At 36.3% G+C, this 24143-nt stretch overlaps 1 protein-coding gene across 1 annotated transcript; it reads right to left on the reverse strand.

Moving 5' to 3' along the window:
* Window positions 1-22308: 22308 nt before the first annotated feature.
* On the reverse strand, window positions 22309-23474 carry LOC122003490. The gene is made up of 2 exons (XM_042558599.1): window positions 22902-23474; window positions 22309-22816 (listed from the first exon to the last, which is right to left on the reverse strand). Exons 1-2 carry the CDS (start codon window positions 23072-23074, stop codon window positions 22570-22572), a joined length of 420 nt encoding a protein of 139 aa, XP_042414533.1. The 5' UTR covers window positions 23075-23474; the 3' UTR covers window positions 22309-22569.
* Window positions 23475-24143: the final 669 nt, after the last annotated feature.

The raw sequence follows: 24143 nt of genomic DNA on the forward strand, positions 1-24143 counted from the left end.
TCTTCAAGACTTCCATTAAGGAAAGCTGTCTTGACATCCATTTGCCAAATCTCATAATCCATATGAGCAGCAATGGATAAGAGTATCCGGATAGACTTAAGCATGACTACCGGTGAAAAGGTTTCCTCATAATCGATTCCCTCTTTCTGAGTGTACCCTTTCGCAACAAGCCTAGCTTTGAAGGTTTCTACCTTCCCGTCTGTCCCTCTTTTCCTTTTGTAGATCCACTTGCATCCAACGGCTTTTACACCATCAGGTGGTTCTACAAGCTCCCAGACCTTATTAGAGTACATAGACTCTATTTCAGAATTCATTGCCTGCCAAGACATCTATATATATCTTGAGTGGTTATATGTCACGTGGATCTAAGTTTGCACCGGATCAAGTCCAAAGACTCTCCCAAAAACATGAATCTTTCAGGCTGCCTTACAACCCTCCCACTATGACGAGGTATTGTCTGTGGTTGTGTATCATGTGTGACACGTGTTGCAGTCTCTTGTGGTTCTTCATCTTGTACTGTTGGTACTGAAGTAGACGTGTCCTCTCTAAGTTCTTCTAAAACAACTTTGCTACTGGGCTTGTGATCCATTATATAGTTTTCTTCTAAAAACTGGGCATTGGTGCTAACAATGACCTTCTGATCTTTAGGACTATAAAATAAACCACCTTTTGTTCCTTTGGGATATCCTACAAACACGCGAAATTCTATACGAGATTCTAACTTATCAGCACATGTGCTGGACTACCCCAAATCCGAATATGTCTTAGACTGGGTTTCGCTCATTCCACAATTCTATGGGAGTAGAAGAAACTGATTTAGAAGGTACTAAGTTCAGAATGTGCGCTGCTGTTTCCAGAGCGTATCCCCAAAATAAATTTGGTAATTCTGAATAACTCATCATCGATCTAACCATCTCCATACGAGTCCTATTCCTTCGTTCTGCCACACCATTCTGTTGGGGTGTACCAGGTGCGGACAATTGGGATTGAATCCCGGCCTCTGATAAGTAATTCCTAAACTCTCCTAAGAGGTATTCGCCACCACGATCAAACCGTAGTGTCTTGATACTTTTACCTAATCGTTTCTCCACATCAGCCTTGTATTCTTTGAACTTATCAAAGCACTCGGACTTGCGGCGCATTAGGTAAATGTATCCGTATGTTTAATAATCGTCTATGAAAGAGACAAAATATTCAAAACCTCCTCTTGCTTGGACAGACATAGGACCACACAAATCAGAGTGAACCAATTCTAACACTTCTTTGGCTCTATACCCCTTGGCCTTGAACGGCCTCTTGGTCATTTTTCCTTCTAAGCAGGATTCACAAGTTGGAAAATTTTCCAACTCTAATGAACTCAAAAGTCCATCGGCTATAAGCCTTTGAATCCTACTTAAGTTAATATGACCAAGCCTTAGATGCCAAAGATATGCTTGGTTCATTTCCGAAGGTTCTTTTCTCTTATTAGAATTAGAAGATGAGTTATAAATTTCCATGTTTTGCTTTGTGGAAGAAATTGGATTTAAAGTATACAAATTGCCAACTAATGCACCAGAACAGATAATCACTTTATTTCTTTTAATAACTACATCGTTACTGAAAGAAACTGAATATCCATCTAAAAACAGTTTAGAAACTGAAATTAAATTCTTTCTAAACCGGGTACATAAAGACAATTTCTTAAAACCAAATTTTATTTCTACTAAAAGATAAGTAGACGCCTCCGCAACCGCTGCCACCTTAGTAGCATTTCCCATGTAGACGGTAATCTCCCTTGAGATAGTCGTCGGGTTTCTGGAACCCCCGCAAGGAATTGCAGACATGATCGATGGCTCCGTATCTACACACCAGGTTTTGGTAGATAACACCGCTAAACATGTTTCAACAACTAGAGCATGAGATATACCTTTGTTTTGGTTCCTACGAGGACATCCGCCTTCCAATGTCCTGCCTGCTTGCAGATGAAGCACTTACCCTTCAACTTCTTCACTCGCTTTAAATCCAGTACTCTGAGATTTATTCACTTTCTTTCTGAGCCAGATTGTTTCTTCTTCTTCTTTCCTTTCGGTTTAGAAGTAGAACCATTTTCAAAAGTGAATTTGAGAATTGTGACGAAATAATCCTTCTGCTGCTTGAAGTTCCGTCAGTAGTTCTCCTAATGAATAAATCCTCTTATTCATATTATAGTTCAAACGGAATCCTCAAAACTTCTAGGTAGCGTTTGGAGGATCATATCGATCCGGGTTTCCCATCAATTTCTCCTCCAAGGATCAGTATCTCGTTCAGATAAGTCATCATTTTAGGATATGATCCCTTACGGGTACCCTCTTGCATGGTGGCTGTCATTATCTTTCTCATAGCTTCTTGTCTAGAAGCCCTATCCCGATGACCAAAGAGTTCCTTGAGATTGTTCATAATATCATAAATTGTTGGTAAATCTTGATGTTGCAATACATTTGACATTGAAGCCAAAATGTAACACCGCGCCATCTCATCTACCTTTACCCATCTCTTATGATATTCAATCTCCTCTTGGGTAGATTCACCAGTGGGTGCATCAGGACAAGGTTTATAGCTTTCAGCAGTCAGAACAATGTCCAGGTTCCTTTTCCAATCTATGTAATTGGGTCCAGTAAGTCTATTTTGTTGAAGTATGATGGACAGTGGGTTGAAAGTCATCCTAAGAATCACAAATAACTTTTGGTCAGAACTCTAAATTTAGAATAATATTGATTCCTCAAACAATACTATTTTAAATTAACCAACACCTCATAACACCGTGAATTTTGTATGTCACGTTAGTGTGGACGTATACAAATTCAACATTTGTAAAAGGAGGATTTTAACCCATTAATTTTATTATCTTGTCAACCTAACTTTTTGACAAATAAAATTAATAGTTGGTATTATTTGGTCACACAAATAATAGTAGGATACTGTTGGAGGAGACTATTAGATGTGTCTAAGTGTATACCATTACTTGACACTAAGTCCATTAATAAGATTATGCCTTCCATGGGGAAGATCACACGCTCTTAATTAATTTCCTATAGTCATCCAAAAATGGAAGTCTGTTCTAGTGATCCACAAACAAGCTCATCCGTTATGGAGGAAGGCACTCAGAGCCAACGCGCAAGCTTGTTTGTATCACTTACAAACCAGTAATGGAGGCCATGGGAATTATTTAAAATCCCTCTCCCACTTAGTTATTTATAAATGAGGAATTTTAACTATGCTAGCCTACTAAACTTGTAAACTAACATGCACACACAGCACAATATAAAAGCAATAAATAGAAAATTTAATTTTCAACTATTATGGCTTTTATCTCTAGTTGTTCTCCGTGTGTTGTCATCCCAAGCTGCTGCCATATTTGGCTACCGCCACCGGGTCTAGCTGTCGCATCCATCTTGCTCCTAGTTCCGCTGCGCCTCTGGTTCCTAGAAGGTTCCACGCTTTGCAAGAATCGATCCGCGACATAAATAGAATTTTACATTTTTGATCCTATATTCCATAAAAGGAATGTACATGTATCTAGATCAAAAATAAAATCCTAATAAAACTAAATACAGCTCCTGCTGTATTTTAATACAATCATGCACACACATATAAATGCCCTTGACATGTCCAAGGGTCCAATCACACATAATAACTAAAAGCCATAATAGTTGGATCCTGCATCCACAAAGTTAGCACATCCTACTATTAACCTGCCTAAATTATGTATGACATGTGCATAATTAAACTAAATACCAAATACACAGAGGCAAAACCCTAGCTCTGATACCAATTGTTGGTTGCTACTCGGAAAACCTATAGGTTCCACTGTACAAAAATTTTGTACAAAGGTCTGAACCTTTTCCTAGCTACCATGTGTTCTTTTAAATTAAATTTTGGATCGCCTGCGGAACTTAACACGTTTGATCCAAAACTTAATCTATTTGTTCATTTAGGTTTTGACTTGGATCTCCTGCGGAACTTAACACGTTCGACCCAAGTCTCCTTAAGTTATTAATTCCATTAAATATTAATTTCCATAATTGGTTCCCAGTACTGACGTGGCGAGGCACATGGCCTTCTTGGATATGGGAGCAACCACCACCGACTAGACAAAACCTTTTATAGAAATCTAATATTTAATTTCCTAAAATAACTTTAGGTTAACCAAAGAGAACAATCAAATCACAAGGAAAAGAAAAAATAAAAGAACACAACATCGAAAAACATATTCGAAATTCTAGAACGTAAGCCTCTTGTATTTGGTATTATTTCCATAAATAACTAGCATGATGCGGAAAGAAAAATTACTAGTTATACCTTGTAGAAAAACCTCTTGATCTTCTACCGTATTCCTCTGCTAACCCCGGGCGTTCTGTGGGCAACGATCTGAGACGCGAAACCACCAATCACCTTCTTCTCCTCCTAGCTAGGTTCGGCCAACAAAGAGGAAGCTTCACCAAGGAAGAAAATCAAAACACTAACCAAGCTCCAAGAGATGCTAGCTTTCTCTCCTTCTTCTTCTTCTTCTCCGAGTAGTATCCGGCCACCACAAGAGCTCCAATGGAAGAGAAGGGTTCGGCCACCACAAGAGGAAGAGAGGGAGAGGATGGCCGGCCACACCAAGGAACAAAAGAGGGAGAGAAAACAATAGAGGTTCTATCTCATGAAGGCACCCCTACCCCTTCTTTTATATTCCTTGGCCTAGGCAAATTAGGAAATTTATTTACAATAAAATTTCCTTGACATGATTTATTTGAGAAAAAATAAAATAAAATTTTCCAAATAAACTCTAATGGTCGGCCACATCAATGAAGGAAAAAATTAGACAAGTTTTAATCAACAATTAAAACTTCCTAATTTGTTTCCGAAAATTTTAAAAATAAAATTTCTCTTTAAAAATCTCTTCATGGTTGATAAAAGGAAATTTCTATAATTTTAATTTTATCAACATGTGGATAATTTTTAAAGAGAAAATAAAATAACTCACCAATGTACAAATAAGGAAAGAGATCTAATCTCTTTCTTTAATCTTTTGTAGATCTTTTACAAGAGAGATATTTTAATTTTAATTCTCTTTAATAAATTATTTCTTCCACATAATAAAAACTAAAATTTAAATCCCTTTTTAATTTAATTTGGCCGGCCCCCACTAGCTTGGGTTCAAGCTAGGGCCGGCCACCCAATATTATACCTAGGCCGGCCCTGTTCCCAAGCTAGCTTGGCTATTGGGTGGGTATAGAAGGTGGGTATAGGTGGGTATAGAACTCTACAAATAAGAGGCTACGATAGGGACCGAGAGGAGGAATTGGTTTTGGTCTCCGATAAAATTAAGCATCCCGTGTTGCCGAACACACAACTTAATTTTATCAATGATAATTCATTCCACTAGAGAACTATCATTGAACTACCGCACCAATCCCAAATTACATTTTGGGCTCCTTCTTATTATGAGTGTGTTAGTCTCCTGTGTTTAAGATATCGAATGTCCACTAATTAAGTGAGTTACTGACAACTCATTTAATTAATATCTAAGTCCAAGAGTAGTACCACTCAACCTTATTATCATGTCGGACTAAGTCCACCTGCAGGGTTTAACATAATAATCTTTATGAGCTCCTCTTGAGGACATTATCAACCTAGTATCTCTAGGACACAGTTTCCTTCTATAATCAACAACACACACTATAAGTGATACCATTTCCCAACTTATCGGGTTTATTGATTCATCGAACTAAATCTCACCCATTGATAAATTAAAGAAATAAATATCAAACATATGTGCTTGTTATTATATTAGGATTAAGAGCACACACTTCCATAATAACTGAGGTCTTTGTTCCTTTATAAAGTCAGTATAAAAGAAACGACCTCTAATGGTCCTACTCAATACACTCTGAGTGTACTAGTGTAATTATATAGTCAAGATAAACTAATACCTAATTACACTACGACCTTCTAATGGTTTGTTCCTTTCCATTTTAGTCGTGAGCTACTGTTTATAATTTATAAGGTACTGATAACATCATCTTCTGCATGTGACACCACATACTATGTTATCTACAATATAAATTATATGAACAACTACAAACAAATGTAGACAATTTGACCAAATGTGATTCTTTATTCATAATGAATGTTTACAAAGCTTAGGCTTTCAGTATACACTCCAACAGCTATGCTTAAATCTATCCGGATACTCTTATCCATTGCCGCTCATATGGATTATGAGATTTGGCAAATGGATGTCAAGACAGCTTTCCTTAATGGAAGTCTTGAAGAAAACATCCATATGAAGCAACCAGAAGGGTTCATTGAAAAGGGCAAAGAGCATCTAGTGTGCAAGCTTAGTCGGTTCATTTATGGACTGAAGCAAGCTTCAAGATCTTGGAACATCCGGTTTAATGAAGTAATCCAGTCATATGGATTTATTCAGTGTCCGGATGAGTCTTGTGTATACAAGAAGTGTAACGAAAATATGGTGGTATTTCTTGTATTATACGTAGATGATATTTTATTAATTGGCAATAATGTCAAGGTATTATCAGACGTAAGGGTATGGTTGTCCAAACAATTTGATATGAAAGACTTAGGAGAATGTGCACACATCCTTGGGATCAAAGTTATAAGGGATCGCAAGAAAAGAATGTTGTGTCTATCCCAAGCTTTATATATAGATACAATCCTTGCTCATTTTAGCATGCAAAACTCCAAGAAATGTTTCTTACCTTTTAGGCATGGAGTAGCCTTATCTAAAGAGATGTCTCCAAAAACATCAAAGGAGATTGAGGACATGAAGGCATTTCCTTATGCTTCGGCTGTAGGAAGCCTTATGTATGCAATGTTGTGTACGAGACCTGATATCTGTTTTGCCGTGGGCATGGTTAGCAGATATCAAAGTAACCCTGGACAAGGACATTGGACTGCAGTAAAGCATATATTAAAGTACCTGAGAAGGACTAGAGATTATATGCTAGTTTACCAAGCAGACGATTTACTCCCTGTGGGTTACACGGATTCGGACTTCCAATCAGATAGGGACAACAGTAAGTCTACATCAGGCTATGTGTTTACTTTAGGAGGTGGAGTCATTGCATGGAGGAGTGTTAAGCAGAAATGCGTCTCAGACTCAACCATGGAAGCTGAGTATGTGGCAGCCTCTGAGGCAGCCAAAGAAGCTGTATGGCTCAGGAACTTTCTAATGGACTTAGATGTGATTCCTGGTTTGCCCAAGATCATCACAATTTATTGTGATAATAGTGGAGCAATTGCAAACTCGAAGGATCCACGAGCCCATAAGGCAAGTAAACATATAGAGCGCAAGTACCACATGATACGAGACATCGTTAAGCGAGGAGAAGTTGTCGTCGCCAAGATAGCATCAGCAGATAACCTGGCAGATCCTTTCACTAAGGCCCTTCCGGCGAAAGCTTTTGATCGGCATGTAGAGGGGATGAGAATCAGATGTATGGCAACAGATATGGCAGCTTAGACTTTTAGTATAAGTGGGAGATTGTTGGAGTGTATACTTAAAAGTTTAGCTTTTGTATACATTTATTTTGAAATAAAGAATCACATTGGTCAAATGTTTACATTTATTTGTTAAATGTAATTGTTCAATTAATTTAGATAGTAGATAACATGGAGTGTGGAGTCACACTTAGAAGATCATGTTGTCGGTTCTCTATAAATTATAAACAGTTACTCACGACTAAGATGGAAAGGAACAAACCATCAGAATAGACGTAGTGTAATTAAGTATTAGTTTATCTTGACTAATAAATTACACTGATACACTTTAAGTGTATTGAGTAGGATCATTTAGGTAAGTTCTTTTTGTACTGACTTAGTAAAAGAACTAGACCTTAGTTATTATTGAAGTGTGTGCTCTTAATCCTAATATAATAACAAGCATGTATATTTAATATTTATTTCTTTGACTTATCAAAGGGTGAGGTTTAGCTCAATAAATCAATATGCCCAATAAGTTTGGAAATGATATTACTTATAGTATGTGTTGTTGATTATAGAAGGAATCTGTGTCCTAGTTATTTATGTTGAGAATGTCCCCAAGAGGAGCTCATAAGGATTGCCATGTTAAACCCTGCAGGTGGACCTAGTCCAACATGACAATAAAGTTGAGTGGTACTACTCTTGGAGCTAGATATTAATTAAATGAGTTGTCAGTAACTCACTTAATTAGTGAACATTCGTAATCTTAAACACAGGGAGACTAACATACTCATGATAAGAAGGAGTAATTTGGGATTGGTGCGGTAGTGCGGTAATAACTCTCTAGTGGAATGAGTTATTATCGATGAACTTGAGTTGTGTGTTCGGGGCGAGCACGGGATACTCAAGCTCATCGGAAGGCCAAAACCAATTTCTCCTCTAGGTCCCTGTTGTTGTCTCAATAAAGCTTCAAGTCCATCCAAAGAAAAGCCTATCTTGGTGTCCAAGAAGGGGCCGGTTCATTGCTTGGTGACCAAGCAATGGCCGGCCACATATTCTCTAGAAGTGGTCGGCCCTTGCCATGGGCAAGGGGGCCGACCGCAATATTTAAATTAGGAAGGTTGTTTTTAAATTTTTAAATTTCCTCAGATATTTACAATTTGTAAAAAGAGAAATTTTAAAAATTTATAAAATTTTCCTAATTTAAATTAGGCCACAAGGTTTTAAAAGAGAGTTGTAAAATTTATAAAATTTTCTTTTAAAAAGAAATATTATTAGAGATGTTTTAAATTTTAAAACTTGGTTTTAAATTTTAAAACTTTCCTTTTAATATCCACATTAGAAAAAAAAAAGAGTTTGTAAAATTTTATTAGAAGTTTTTTTCTTTTAAATTTTATAAAAAAAATTTCTTTCTTTCCCTTTTAATAAGTGGTCGGCCACCTTGCTTGGTGCCCAAGCAAGGGGCCAGTCAAATAATTAAACATCAACAAATAGTTGTTCCATTGGGTTTTCCGAGTAGCAACCGACAGAATCATCTAAAGCCAATGAGAAGAAATGCATATAATTATGACAAGGATGAAGTATCCAAGGTTAAGGATAAGAAGAAATTAACTAAGGACAAGGTGTCTAAGGTCAAGAGGATAAGGCTTATAAGTCAAGTGTCATCTGAGGTGCACCAAAGTGGCCCAACCATAGTGGATAAGTTACCTAAGGAGGTGGCTAAGGTTAAAAGCTCTAGAGGGAGCTCAAAGAGTCTTTAGGACATATGGTAAATGAATCTCAAGTGGACCATGCTTGGGACTTAAGATGAGTCATCAAATGTGCCAAAGTGGTTTAGAGACAGACTTGAGTCTCAAATCCAAGAAATTAGCACAATTAGGTTGAGTTTCATGTATGGAAATATGAATTGGGTTCATATTGCATGAAAATTAGTTTTTGATATATATATGTCATATAAATTAATGCTAGGGATGCATTATAGTTTAGTATGAGTAGATACATTAAGAGGAAGCTAAAACTAGGACTTCAGGTAACCGTTTAATTGAATCATTTAGTTAGTTTTAGTTTTGTATCAATTTTGGGATTCGAGATATGTATATTTTTTAAATATATTTTTCCTAAGTAGACACTGGTAAAACAAGCCTCTCCATAAAATTTAGGAATTTTTGGAGGTTTGTAGAATTTTTAATGCATTTTTGAAAGTGAGTCAGAAATGTTGTTTGGGGCTGAAATAGGGTGTCAGTCGACTGATGCAGTTACCAATCGACTGATAACACTGTTCACAAGAAAAAAATATTTTTGTGAGCTTATTTTGAAGACGGTGGTGGACTAGGATAAATAACAGTCGACTGATATAGTATGAAAATATTTTTTAGCATTAGAAAATGACTAAAAGAGTGGTGAACATGTATGTAATCTTATGGAAGATTAATACATGATATTTATGGTCATTAGAGGTTAAAAAGTCCATTAATTAGGATATTATTGGAGCTCTTTTTGATGTGTGACAAAGGGAGAGAAGTGTTAGGTTTAAGTAGGAAACCTACACACCTTTGCAAGAAATTCTAGCTCAAGGGAGAACTTAGGTAAAGGGGGAGTCTAGGGTTAGTTTCTATGACTTTTGAATGAGTAAATTGCATGTTTATTTGCATATGTATTTCATTATTGTTTCCCTAACTTAAACAGATTGCTAAACATCAATAAGGGGAGATTGTTGGAGCAATCTGGTTACCGTAGGTTTTGATATTTGGACAAAGGTTTAAGTTAGGTTTATTATTATATTTGATGTGTCTATTAAGTGTGCAAGTATAGGAAAGTCCATGTGGGATCTTGGTAAATGAGGAAAGTCTAAGTGTGAGTTTTGGCGATATAAGTCCAAGCATGTAGTTTTGGCAACGTAAGTCCAAGTGTGACTTGGTAATGGTTGAAGTCTGGGAGATGAGGAACCTTTTGGCATAGGAAGACCCGAAAATAAGAACAAGGCTGAAGGAAGCTTCAAAAGGTAAGGCATGAAGGATGGGGAGGCATCCGAGGGACGCAAGTTGATGGAGAAGGCTAGAAGGCTAGGTCTAGGTTGGTCGGGCAAAAATAAGTGCATGAGTGATTGTGCTCGGGGGTAAAACCCTAAGTAAGGCTTTATTAATTGACTAGTATATGTCTCAATCGAGTGGTGGTTGAGAACCAACAACTCAGAATGATGCAAAATTTATGGTTACAGAGTTACTAGTTGACTGACACTTTTATCAATCGACTGACACTTCTGCCAGTCGACTGGTAGCAAACAGAATGCTTCTGTTCTCTTAGCCCTTGAAGACTAGTCAATTGGTAAGTATGGAGATCGACTGGTATTGAGTCGTTGATATGTAACGGCCGATTTTTTCATAGAGGCCAGTTGACTAGTGACTTTACTAGTCGGCTGGTGGAGAGAAACACAACTAGTGTTTCCTCCCGAACTCTATTTAAGAGAGCTCATGGTGCTTGGCCATGGTTGACGAAATAGAAATGGCTAACCCCTATTAGAGTCTTCCAAGCTCTTGTGTGATCTAGCATGCTTGTGCGAGGTTTGTGGCGAGGTTGGTTTCTCCACCCACAAGGAGCTACTTGAGCTAGTCAGGATTTCCAAGAAGTCATCCACCAATGGATTAGGATTTTTCAGGAAGTCATCCACCCACAAGGAGCTACTTGAGCCGGTTAGGATTTTCTCTCACATTGAATTCAACTTTTTTAATTTGGTATAAGATTTTGTTAAAAAAAATTTCATTATATATTGAAATATGTTGATAGAATATAGTTTGGTTGTTCTATTGAAGGTTGGAGCAAATGCCTTTTATCGCTTGAAGCAAATGTCTTTTGTCATTTGGAGCACATGCCTTTTGTCATTTGAAGCATATGCCTTTTGATACTTTTTTGGTGGAGAAAACTTGTTATTGAAAACTTGTGTATATTTTGGAGATTGAAAAAAGTATTGTGTTAGTGTTATAGCGTGAAGTTAATGTTATGTGTTATGAATATTTTGAAATGAATTATAAATATTATGTGTTAATTTGGTAATCCAATTTATATTTATGTGTTATGAAAATAAATTAGGTTTGTAAAATGAAATATAAATATTGTCAATTGATTTAATTTGAGCATTTGGTTTGGCAGTCTACAGGTGCAATAGGAAATAGGATCTTTTTTAAAATTGGTAATTCAATAATAGGAGTGGTTTAAACCGCTCCTATAACCAGAGTTTTAGAAGAGAGTTGGTCATGGTTGCTTCTAAAAGGTATCCATTTGCATCAGTTATTAACCGCTTCTATAGGTATACATCAGAATTGGTTATTAACTGTTTCTATAGGTATCTATCAGAATCGGCTCTAAGTCATGAACCATCAGTTAGCTTTACCGCTTCAGTTGGCTTTAGCGTCTCCAACATCTGCAATGATTTTTATTCGGTGCAATAGGTATAACAGTGGGTGAAAACCATTGCTATAGGTGTCTATAAACCGCTTCTAAAACCCTTTTCTTTGTAGTGCTAGTTAGTTTTGATTTTCTATTCCGTTGTGCGATAACAAGTTGTAGTAAGTGAACGTCATGGGTGATCGGCTATTTTCCCCCATCTAGCCAAGTATCAAGGTCCTAACAAAAGTTGCTCCCTACTGATTATCTAATGACTGATTGTTTTATCGTAAAAATAAATTGGTGAAGGGTTAGGTTTGCCTATAGAGATGATTGATTGTTGCATAAACAACTACATGATATTTTGGAATGAAGACAGTAAGCTAATTGAATACAAAATATGTACTCACCCTCATTATGAACATAGTAGTCACATATAGGGAAGAAGAAGAAAAAGATTACATGAAAAGTTATGTATTACTTCTCATTAACTGCTAAACTTCAATGCTTGTATGTATCTACTGCAATAACAAGCCACATGAGGTGACATCATGAGCATTTTCACAAAAGAGGTATAATAGTCATCTTTGTGACTCCCCTACATGAAAACAGCTTGATACAATATTTCTCTCTTTTGTAATGAAATTACGTAATGTAAAACTGGGACTTTCTATAGATAGATTTTAATCATTAGATCAGTTAGGATATCAATATTCATCTTGACCAGTTATATTAATATTGTACAACTTATCGCCATGAATGTACATGGAAGACGAATTCATGTTCTTTACTATACTTATTCCAGGTCTAACGAATTTGAAAGAAAAGATAGAAATTTTTTGCAACCTCTAATTGTCAAGCTGAATGAATTATAAAATATATGCTCTAAGACTTATAATATTACAAGTAAAACTAATTTTGCCTTACATGTTTTATTATGGGCATTCATTGATTTTTCAGCATACTTAATGTTGTCGGCATAAAGTATGATTGGTAAATTAGCATGCTCAAATTATATGACAGAGTATGATGCATTTCATTACTTTATAGTGGAAATATATCTTGATTTGATAATCATCGTAAGTTTTTACCAGTTGAATACCCTTTCAGGTGAAATAATAAAAATTTATTAAGAATGTTGTATTCAAAAAACCTCCATCAACCATCAAGTCAAGTCAGAAAACCACTGCTGAATACTTCCATAGAGGTTACAAACCACTCCATCATTTAACTTCAAAATTGGTTAAATATCTACTTCTACTACCTACCAATAGAAGTGGTCATTAACCAAGTTTGTAGTGGTTAACAAGTGCAGTTAGCAGCCGCATCAAACCACATTTGGATTAGTTAAGGACCGCTAATATTACAGTCCACTAAGGCGGTTGATAACCGCTTCTACAGAGACGTCAGCATCAGTTGTTCTGTTTTCACCTTCGGTTGCTATAGCCAAATCCATTGATGCTAGGAGCGTAGGTTGTTGGATCGATGGTGTAACTGATTCAAAATCTTTAAGATTGGTTGAAAACAACTTCTATAGTTTGCTAAAACCGCACCTATAGACCTATGTTTTTTGTAATGCATTGATCAAATTGACAACTATGAATTTCTACCAGCATATCAGCCCAATTCTAATGAGATAAACAAATACATTATTAGGTAGTGTAAGTATAGTTGGAAGAAAAGAAGTATTTTCTAAGAGTTGTCATATTGGAAGTATCTACTAATTCGCCATAATTTAGATATGATGTATGTTGAGAATTTTTTTTTGATAATATCTTCAACATTGTGATGAATGTGCTTGGAGGAACGAAAGATACTATAAAATCATGTGAAGAATTAAAAGAACTAGTTAGTAGACCAGAGTTGTATCAGGATGAAACATCTAATAAATTTCTAAATGTTTGTTATATATTAGACAAAGATGGTAAGCAAGCTTTATATAGTTGATTGAAATAAATCAAATTCCTAGATGGGTATGCCTTGAATATGGCTTGATGAGTGGATGTGAACAAGTCAAAGATATTTTGAATGAAGAGTCATGACTGTTATGTATTCATGCAAAGACTTATTCTAATAGGACTTACTTTCTCAAATGTTTAGCAAGTAATCACAAAATTAAGTCTATTTTTCAAAGATTTGATAGTGAACTGTATTATGATGGTTGATATGTTTCAGCTAGAAATAGACATTCCTCTCATACTATGTAAGCTTGAGGACATTTTTCCACCTAGTTGTTTTATTCAATAGAATATCTACCCGTTCATTTACCTTACGAGGCATAACTAGTTGATCCTATGCAGTACATATGGATGCATCCATTTGAATAGTTTATGAGAAAATTAAAGAATAATATTTGTAACAAAGTAAGAGTTGATGGGTTTATATGTAATGCCTATTTGGTTGAAGAAGCATTGTCTTTTTACTCATATTGTTTTGTTGATAATGTGAAAATTAGATATCACAAGTATCATTTAAATTCTGATGATACTAAGTCAATAGACTCAGAGTTGCTTTTTTATTTTCAAATTTCCTAGTAAGCCAATGGTTGCATCTCTTTTTAAATGGTTAACTCAATAAGAATACCATACTGTAAGAATATACATACTTCTAAACTATGATGAGGTTAAACCCTACATAAAGTAAGTTGACTTATCTAATAAAAAATATATCCCATTATGTTTGTTTTCTATCCCAATTATCTTAAAATTACCTTCCATAATAGCTTGTATGAACAACAACTAGTCCCCTTGGGACAGTCTAGTAGTTAGTACATGAGGTACTGTCAAATCTCGACATAGACGAGGTAAATGCATCCCTCATGCGCTAGTCACTATTCCAAAGGCTAGTAGCAACCCATGATTTGCCTCCTCCGTGTTGGTCATGGGACGGGTTGGGGGGGGGGGGGGGCTAGGGGCAAGCGTAGTCGTCTTTTGCCACCTTGTATGAACAACAACTATAAAGTTCATTAATGAGTGTAAGTGAGATAACTTCAAATTTAGAGATAGAATTTATATTATGTTTCAAATCTATGTAAGTTAGAGAATAATTTAAATCTCATACATTTGTATCAAATTCCCACCTAATTTATATCGTAACTACTTTTATAAGTGAACAATCATAAAATATTAAATGTGCAATATTCTAGGATAATCAATCTGTTAGAACCCCGGGGTAGTTTTGATATAGTTAACCAAGTTCAGTTATGTCATGCTATATTTGATCCTTGTGTCTAAGTGTGTAGGAGCTTAGGAACGCAAGAAGTCGAGTAGAAGACACAACTAGAGAGAATGATGACACGGGGGAGAGCCGAATGGCTCGGTGCATCTGATGGACGAGGTGCCGCGAAAGAGTACACCGGTGGATGATAAGGACGTGCATGGCGTTCGAGGGAGGAGAAGTCAAGGAGGAAGCCTACTCGAGGAGAAAGTCGGAAGATGAGTCCGGATGAGCCCAATTTTGAATGGACAAAATTACCTAGATGATCGGAGCAACAAAAGAGCAAAGGGAGTGCTGTAAACTGCTGGAGGCACCTTCAACAGAGTTTATAACCCTTGGGAAACTTTATCCGAGGCTGGAAGGCGCCTCTAACGAGGCGCCAAAGGATAAAGTTTTATCCCTTGGTAACGGCAATACTAGCTTGGTTAAAGGTGCCTTCTATAGAGCTGGAAGGCGCCTTCGTATTGTTCATCGAAGGCGTCTTCCAACCATGGAAGACGTCTTCCACAGTGAATGTACAGAGGAGCGTGAAGGCACCTTCAACTCCCTTTGAAGGCACCTCTAGCAACACTCAGCCACCTTTTGCTCTTCAACTGCTCCGATCGCCTGGACGATTATGGTCATCCAGGATAGTGCTCACCTGAACTTATTTCTCGGTCTTCTCCTCAAGTAGACTTCTGTTCTGACTTCTCATCCACTGGTGTACTCTTTCACAGCACCTCGTCCCTCGGATACACCGAGCCCGTCGACTCCCTTTCCGTGTCATCCTTTTCACTAGCTACGTCTTCTATTCGACTTCTTGTGTTTCTAAGCTCCTACACACTTAGACACAAGGTTCAAACACAACATGACCTAACTTTAACTTGGTTGATTACATCAAAATAACGACGGGGTTTCAACAGTTACAACCTAGATGGTTGTTAATCCAAGGTGATGGAAAGCACTAAAAGAGACTCCTTCTTGACAAAGGTCAGAGGTGAAGAAACCCCTTATAGTAATTGGAAGCTCAAAACTTGATTACAGAAAATGAATACTGGGTGTGTTGTTGAACTCCTAGCTCTATGGTACTATTTATAGTGTTCTGATCACAAGTGACCATTGATGATATGGCATTAGAGGCACCTCCAATGTCATCCAGGGTGCCTCCATGTGGATAAAATTTTATCTACGTTGTAACGGCTACGCAACTATTATGCACCAATGGAGGTGCCTCAAGTTGGTCTGAGGTTCCTTGATTATTGTTTATTCGAAGTGCTTCCAATCAACTGAGGCACCTTAGGTCTCTTCCACGGCAACTGTTCTACTAGGCATCCGAGATACCTGCAGGCCCATCTGAGGCACCTCAAGCACTGTTTATCTGAATGGTCAATCTCAACATTGACCATTCTTTGTTCCTCTTGTTTGGGTGATGCTTCAACCGTCCAAAGTTGAGCTCACCCAAACCTAACTTCAGCCTTCTTCTCAAGTAGGCTTCATGTCAGCTTCTTGTCCCTCGGATGCATCGTGTACATACTTCTCGCTCCACTAGTGTACTCTTCCGTAACTCCTCGTATTGGTTACTCCTAGGAAGATCGTACCGATTCCACTGTACAAAAATTTTATACAAGTGTCGAACATTTCCTAAATAACCTATTGTGTTCTTTAGAAGTTAAATTAGGAATCGCAAATGGAACTTAATATTATTGATTCCAAATTTAACTTATCTGTTCTTAATGGTTTAGACTTAGATCGCAAGCGAAACTTAACGCTATTGATCCAAGTCCAACCTATGTTACAAAATTAATTAAATATTTATTTCTAAAATTGACTCCCAGGTCAAACATGGAGAGGCATTAGGCCTTCTTGGGTATGAGATTATCCACCACTGCCTCGACAAAGCCTTTAATAGAAATTCAATATTTAATTTCCTAAAATAACATTAGATTTAACCAAAAAGAACAATCGAATCACAAATTCAAAAAATAAAACAAAAACACAAATTCGAAACTCTAGAATCATATGCCTCTTGTGTTTGGTATTTCCAAAAATAACTATACAAAGAAAACTAGTATGATGCGGAAAACAATTACTAGTTATACCTTTCTTTGTAAGCAAAATAACCTCTTGATCTTCTACCGTATTCCTCTTCTAATCTTGGACATTGTGTGGGCAACGATCTTCCGAGATGAGAACCACCCAAGCCACCTTCTTCTCCAAGTAAGATTCGGCCACCACAATAACTTCCATGAAAGGATGAGGTTTGGCACCACCAAGCCCCAAGGGATGCTTCCTTTCTCTCCTTCTTCTCCAAGCTAGAATCCGGCCACCTTCAAGCTCCATGAGATGATGAGGTTCGGCCAATGAAGAAGAAAGAAAAGGAAGAAGAGAAAACTTCTAGGGTCGGGCACACCAAGGAAGAGAGGGAGAGGAAAAGAATAGAGTTGTTCTCTTGAAGGCATCTCTTCCCCCTCTTTTATAATCCTTGGTTTTGGCAAATAAGGAAATTTAAATAAAAACTTTCTTAATTCTTTTGCCATGAAAAGGAAAATTTATTTAATTAAAAATAATTTCATCTTCTCAATTGTAATGGCTGACCACCTCTTATTTTCCATCAAGGAAAGTTTTTATTCACAAGAATTAAAACTTCCTAATTTGTTTCCGAAAATTTATAAAAAAATTCTCTAATAATTTTTCCCTTCATGGTGGTTTGTAAAAAGGAAATTTTATAAATTAAAATCTTTCTTTTAAACATGTGGATGATTTCCAAAAAGGAAAGTTATCTCTAAAAATTAAAATCTCCTTTCAATCTACAAATAAGGAAAGATATCAAATCTTTTCTTAATCTTTTGTAGAAACTTATAAAAGAGAATATTTAATTTTTTAAACTCTCTTTTAAATCATGAACATGGTTTAAAAAGGAAAGTTTTTTTAAAATTAAAATCCACCTTTCAATCTACAAATAAGGAAAGATTTTAAATCTTTTCTTAATCTTTTGTAGAAAGCTATAAAAGGAAAGATTTAAATTTTAAACTCTCTCTTAAAACCATGATATCCACATAAGAAATAATTTTAATAAAAATCCCTTTTTATTTTCTATGTGGCCGACCACACCTAGCTTGGACTCCAAGCTAGGGCCGACCACTAATCTTGGCTCCATCCTTTGATCTTGGCCGACCCTAGCTTGGGTTTCAAGCTAGCTTGGCCGACCCCATTAGGATGGGTAAGAATGTGGGTATAGATGGGTATAATTCTCTATATAGAAGAGGCTACGATAGGGACCGAGAGGAGGAATTGGTTTTGGTCTCCCGATGAAATTGAGCTTCCCGTGTTTGCCCCGAACACACAACTTAACTTCATCAATAATAATTCATACCACTAAAGAATTATTATTGAACTACCGCACCAATCCCAAATTACATTTTGGGCTCTTTCTTATTATGAGTGTGTTAGTCTCCCTGTGTTTAAGATGTCGGATGTCCACTAATTAATTGAGTTACTGACAACTCATTTTAATTAATATCTCAGTCCAAGAGTAGTACCACTCAACCTTATCGTCATGTCGGACTAAGTCCACCTGCAGGGTTTAACATGACAAACTTTATGAGCTCCTCTTGGGGACATTATCAACCTAGATTATTAGGACATAGTTTCCTTCTATAATCAACAACACACACTATAAGTAATATCATTTCCCAACTTATCGGGCTTATTGATTTATCAAGCTAAATCTCACCCTTTGATAAGTTAAAGAAATAAATATTAAATATATGTGCTTGTTATTATATTAGGATTAAGAGCACACACTTCCATAATAACTAAGGACTTGTTCTTTTATTAAGTCAGTATAAAAAGAACTTTCCTTAAATGGTCCTGCTCAATACACTTAGAGTGTACTAGTATAATTTATTAGTCAAGACAAACTAATACCTAATTACACTACGACTATTCCAATGGTTTGTTCCTTTCCATCTTAGTCGTGAGCTACTGTTTATAATTTATAAAGAACCGATAACATGATCTCCTGTGTGTGACACCACACATCGTGTTATTTACAATATAAATTAATTGAACGACTACACTCAGTATATATAAATGTAGACATTTGACCAATGTGATTCTTATTTTTAAATAAATATTTATAAAAGCTAGACTTTTAGTATACATTTCAACACCTGGACCCTCGGATGCACCAAGCCCATCAACTCTCTTCTCGTGAATCTTTCTCGTTCACTGTATCTTTCACTTAACTTCTTGTGTTCCTAAGTCTCTGTGCACTCAGAAACAAGGCATCAAAAATATAGGGCCTAACTTAATTCGGCCATAACCACATCAAAACTAATCCTAGGTACTTACAATAATGACCTCCTACTTGTTGAGAGATATTTACTAAGACACACAAGTTAAAGCATAACACATTTATCGATCATCAACATTACACGTAAGAATATAGACTCGAATACTTGTAACTATTAACAATGATTAGCTTTTTCAATAAATCTCTTATACGAATTTTTTTAATGTAAATAGGAAGAAATGGTTGCTAGGGTTGCACAAGCGTCTCAGCCTCCTACAAAGAGAGGTGAGGCGCAAACTCTATCCACCGATCCGATAAATGAGATTTATTATAATGTGGTTTATGGAAGGAAAAAGACCTCCGCCCTTTACGGTCTTGGATCCCAGGCGAGAGTCATATATTATCGGCTGATGGCTTCTAGGGCCAAGGGTCGTCCCAGTATATTATCTACTAGTGTAGATGCCTTAGAGGAAGAAAACCAAGATTTGAAGAATCAACTCTCAACATTGAAGAGAGGATTTTAAGAGGAGTGACAATCGCAAATAAGATATGAGGAAATTTGATAGAAAATGAGGGAATTTATAGCTCGAATTAGTCAAACGCCATATCATTTTGACTCTCAGGAGACTTAGGACCCTCAGGACCATACTGATCCGTAGCTGACTCAGAGGTGTGTTGACCTTTTATTTTTTGTTTATCACTTATGAAATATGCAAAATAGATCTATTAATTTTCATATTAGATGCATCTGTAATTGTATTATATTTTTCATGAACATTGTAGATCTATTCTATATATCATCATCAATAGATATCTAAACTAACATTCAGGTGTGTAAAATAATTTTCTATCCAAACTGTTCATATTATTAAATTCAATATGTTAGTCATAATTCTAATGATATATCACTAATTTGTTACTTGTTTTATTAATAACCTATCGTATTATACTTTCTGCAGGATTGAATACTACTAGCCAATTTTGGAGTGGATTGTCTTCGCTAGGAGGTATTGTATTTTGTATAATTAGATTCAGATGTATTATACTTTATTTGAGATATCTGAATATTCATTTTTATTTTATTATTGGATTAATTTGATACTTACTTAAATTAGGTTTGATACTCTCTATTTTTGTGAATGTATAATTTTGTTAAATTTCATCTTTGTGAATGAATCATTTTGTTGAATTTAGTTTTTATGAGTGTTATAATGTGTTATGTTTGAGAATGTGTTATGTTATTTGTGAACATGTAATATGTATTTATGAATGTCTTATGTTGTTTGTGAAAATGCATAATGTTTGTGAATGTGTAATTTGAATGTGTTTGAAAACCATCCTATATGATGGTGTCGATTGGTATATATAAATAGGGAAAACTAAAAACAAATAATTGCTACTGGAGTTTTTTTTTAAATTAGCAATGGCGATGGAATTTTATAATTTTGTTATTATTTAAAGATGAAAATTTTAAAATTTTGTTACTAATTAGAGATAAAAAATTTTATTCTATCACTATGTTTAAATATAAAATTTAAAAAGTTACAATAATTAGTGATGAATACTTAGTATTCCGTCTCTAATTAGCGATGAAATTTTAAAATTCTGTCGATAATCAGACAAAATTTATTATTCCGTCGTCATATTTACGATAATTAGTGATCAACATTTAATTATCTGTCTTAATGAAGTTAGCGATATAATTAAATATTTTATCCATCTCTAAGATTAGGTGTTGGATTAATAAATTTCTGTCTCTATATTTGTGACTAACTATTTAGCTCCGTCGCTAAATTTAACCATGAACTATTTAATTCTATCGCTAAATTTAGAGACAATATTAAATTTCATCTCTAATAGTAACAAAATATTTAATTCCATCGCTAAATAACATCAGCGATCAATTTCACAACGATCAATTTCACAGCAATAGAAATAACTGATTGCTAATCAGTCACTATGTTCAATTAGTGACTAATTAGCGACGGATAATTCTGTCGCCAAAGAATTTTTTTTAATGAATCATAATCATTGATCAAATAATTGTCAAATGATCTAAATCATTGAAAAAATACAAAAATCCTTTTATCTCAAAGGCTTGAATCGTCGATTAGCCAGAGGTTCCAACAGTCGGAATGATGATTCCAAATGATTGAAATGGTGGTTCTAACGTTCACAAAAAAAAAAAAAAGAACCGACAAACCAAATTGGTTATTAACCATTGACGATTTTTCAAGCCGATCCGATTACGATTCAACAATTTTCCTTACTAGATTAGTAACACTTCCGACCCAGCAACCGAGTCAACTGATAGTCGATCCGTTGACTTGGTTGCGGGTCTAGGCCAGACTTAACCCGGGGTCAGGTCTATATAGAGCTGCATGGCAAAAAAAATCAAAGATCAGATGACTAGATTAAGCCTTGAAAGATCAAACGCTGTCTACGGACTAGAGTCGTCAATTTGAGTTGGGCCCGTCGGATTGACCCATCCCGTCAAATAATTTAAGCGGATTAGGTTGGAATTTTATACTCAAGTCCACCGTGGGCCGACCCGCCTAGGCCCGTGACCCGCGCGGGTCGGCCCGCTCGGGCTTGGGTTGGCCCGCGGATTGAAAAATACATGTAAACTAAGTTTTAGGTCAATTTATTATCTTTCGTTGTTATAATTTTGAAATAAAAATAATAATTTTCATCCAATATAAGTACTCATTTGTACTCATTTATATTTAAAATACATGTTTATGTATACATTTAATTGTAGAAAATTTTTTTGAAATAAAATATTGAAGATATGAAATATTTTTTAATTTTTTTAAAAAAATTTGATGGGCCCGCGGGTTGACCCGTCAAATCCGTAACCCGCCTTAGAATAGGTTGGGTTAAAAAATTTTCAATCCGCCAAATTGACAGGTTAACCCGTCCTGCCCCGCCAAATAATTAATCCGTCATGAGCCGATCCGCCCTGCCACAAGTTGATTAATTTACTACGGACTAGATAGATTCTCATGAAAACACCATCCAAAACAACGAGAGTACGAACTACTACAATCCAACTAAACAAGAAAGATGCGAGTAAACATTGCAAGCGCACTGTGGCTCAAAAGAAATTTATGGAACACATTCACCGGCAGGAACGCCGGAGTTAACCTCCGCGAGACAAAAACGCTTGGGCTTTAATTTCTATTGCCAAGCCGTGGGCTAGCTTCATGCAGTTTCTATTCCTAATCTCCATAGCTTGCGAAACTGGCTTCTCATAGATTCTTACTTGCAGAGGGTTTACTGCGGCACAGAAGGCTTCTGCTAGAACACCTGGAAGACTTCTTTGTTATAGTCCTGCTGCAGGGACCAGAAACGAAACCTCCGTAACTCTTCCACGCTTTTATCCTCCGCTTACCACAAGTTGGAGCCTCTTTCTTTGCGAGATCCTCTATGCATCTGGCTTCAGATAGAGATGTGAACGACTGAGACTTCCCCTGGAAGTGCTTTGACAGGCCTCTCCTGCACCCACCCACAATAATCTCATCAAAGTTAGAAATTGTCAAGCATGAGGAAGTTTTAATTTACGGATTAGACGAGGACTAACCTGACAGGGAGCTCAGCCATGAGAGTAGCAGACAAATCAAACAGAGGTCCTCGTGTTGAAGTGCTTGATGTTGATAGTGGCGATGTGGGTGATGATGATGAAACTTCGTGGTCTGAGAGATTGGAAGAGGAAGAGATGGAAGAATCATCTGATTCAAAACCTTTTCCATCCATGAGATCAGTGATTGGGTCTCGATGAGTAGAACTGAAACAGGGGAAGACGATCAAGCAACTATACACTGGTGCTGCCGGAGGAAGAATTCCGCGGGCGGCTGGAAATTAAAAAAAGGAGATTAGAGTGAGTGAGGAGTTAAGCTGTGAAAAAAGGTGGACGAAGTCTTCCATTTTTGTGGATTGGATTAAGAGCAGAGGATAAGGCCGACGTCGTCATTCAGAATTCAGATTCAGATCGTTTGACATCTTTTTGCTGGGCCAGGGCAGGTGCACTTTTACGAACAGTTGAGTTGCGGTTGAGAATTCAGTGGAGGCAGAGGAATACGTGGGCAGTGCAGTGAAGTTTATCTCGTCGGTCGTGGTTTTTGTGGAGGAGATGCGCGGTGGAACTCGGAGAAGGCATGGACCGTTCTTTTGAACTTTATCCATGAGAAAATCTTAGTGGAAGAAATTGATGTTTCATTAATTCTTTTTTCCTATTAAAAAAGAGTTGTTTATACTTCCTATAATAAGGGAGGCCCGGCTCAGCCCATTTGTTTAGTTCAATAATTTGCTCTGTGATTTAGCCCAATCCTTTTGCTTTGGCCTCAGCCCAATTATGGAGAATGGTATTCATTATATGTTTTGCCTAAGTTTTCTTCTCAATTGAGAATGATATACAAGTCTAATAATGTTAAGATTATACATATTGCATGTTGAGATCAAGTATGATGGAATTTATTTTTTCAATGTGTAAACTCCACGTAATTGTTTTAGTTCTATGTGTTATAGTTATTGATGTATGATCAACTATACTTAGGATTCCATAGGTTAGAACATAGGGCTGTTAGGAAAAAATACATACAAAAAAACATTAATGTTGCAGACTTCGCAACACTGAGATTGATATATGACATTGATAAAAAAGACGGAAGTAAAAAAATGCTATTAGCAACCAAGTTCAGCTTCTATAGATGAAGAAAATGAGACAAGGATAGTATAAGATTTTGTGAGCATGTTTAAAGATATAACTAAATTCTAAAGTGAGGCTTACTAAATTGTAAAGAGTAAATTACTCTTGCAGGTTATT

Source organism: Zingiber officinale, chromosome 7B (genome assembly GCF_018446385.1).
Source record: "Zingiber officinale cultivar Zhangliang chromosome 7B, Zo_v1.1, whole genome shotgun sequence".
Classification (NCBI taxonomy): domain Eukaryota; kingdom Viridiplantae; phylum Streptophyta; class Magnoliopsida; order Zingiberales; family Zingiberaceae; genus Zingiber; species Zingiber officinale.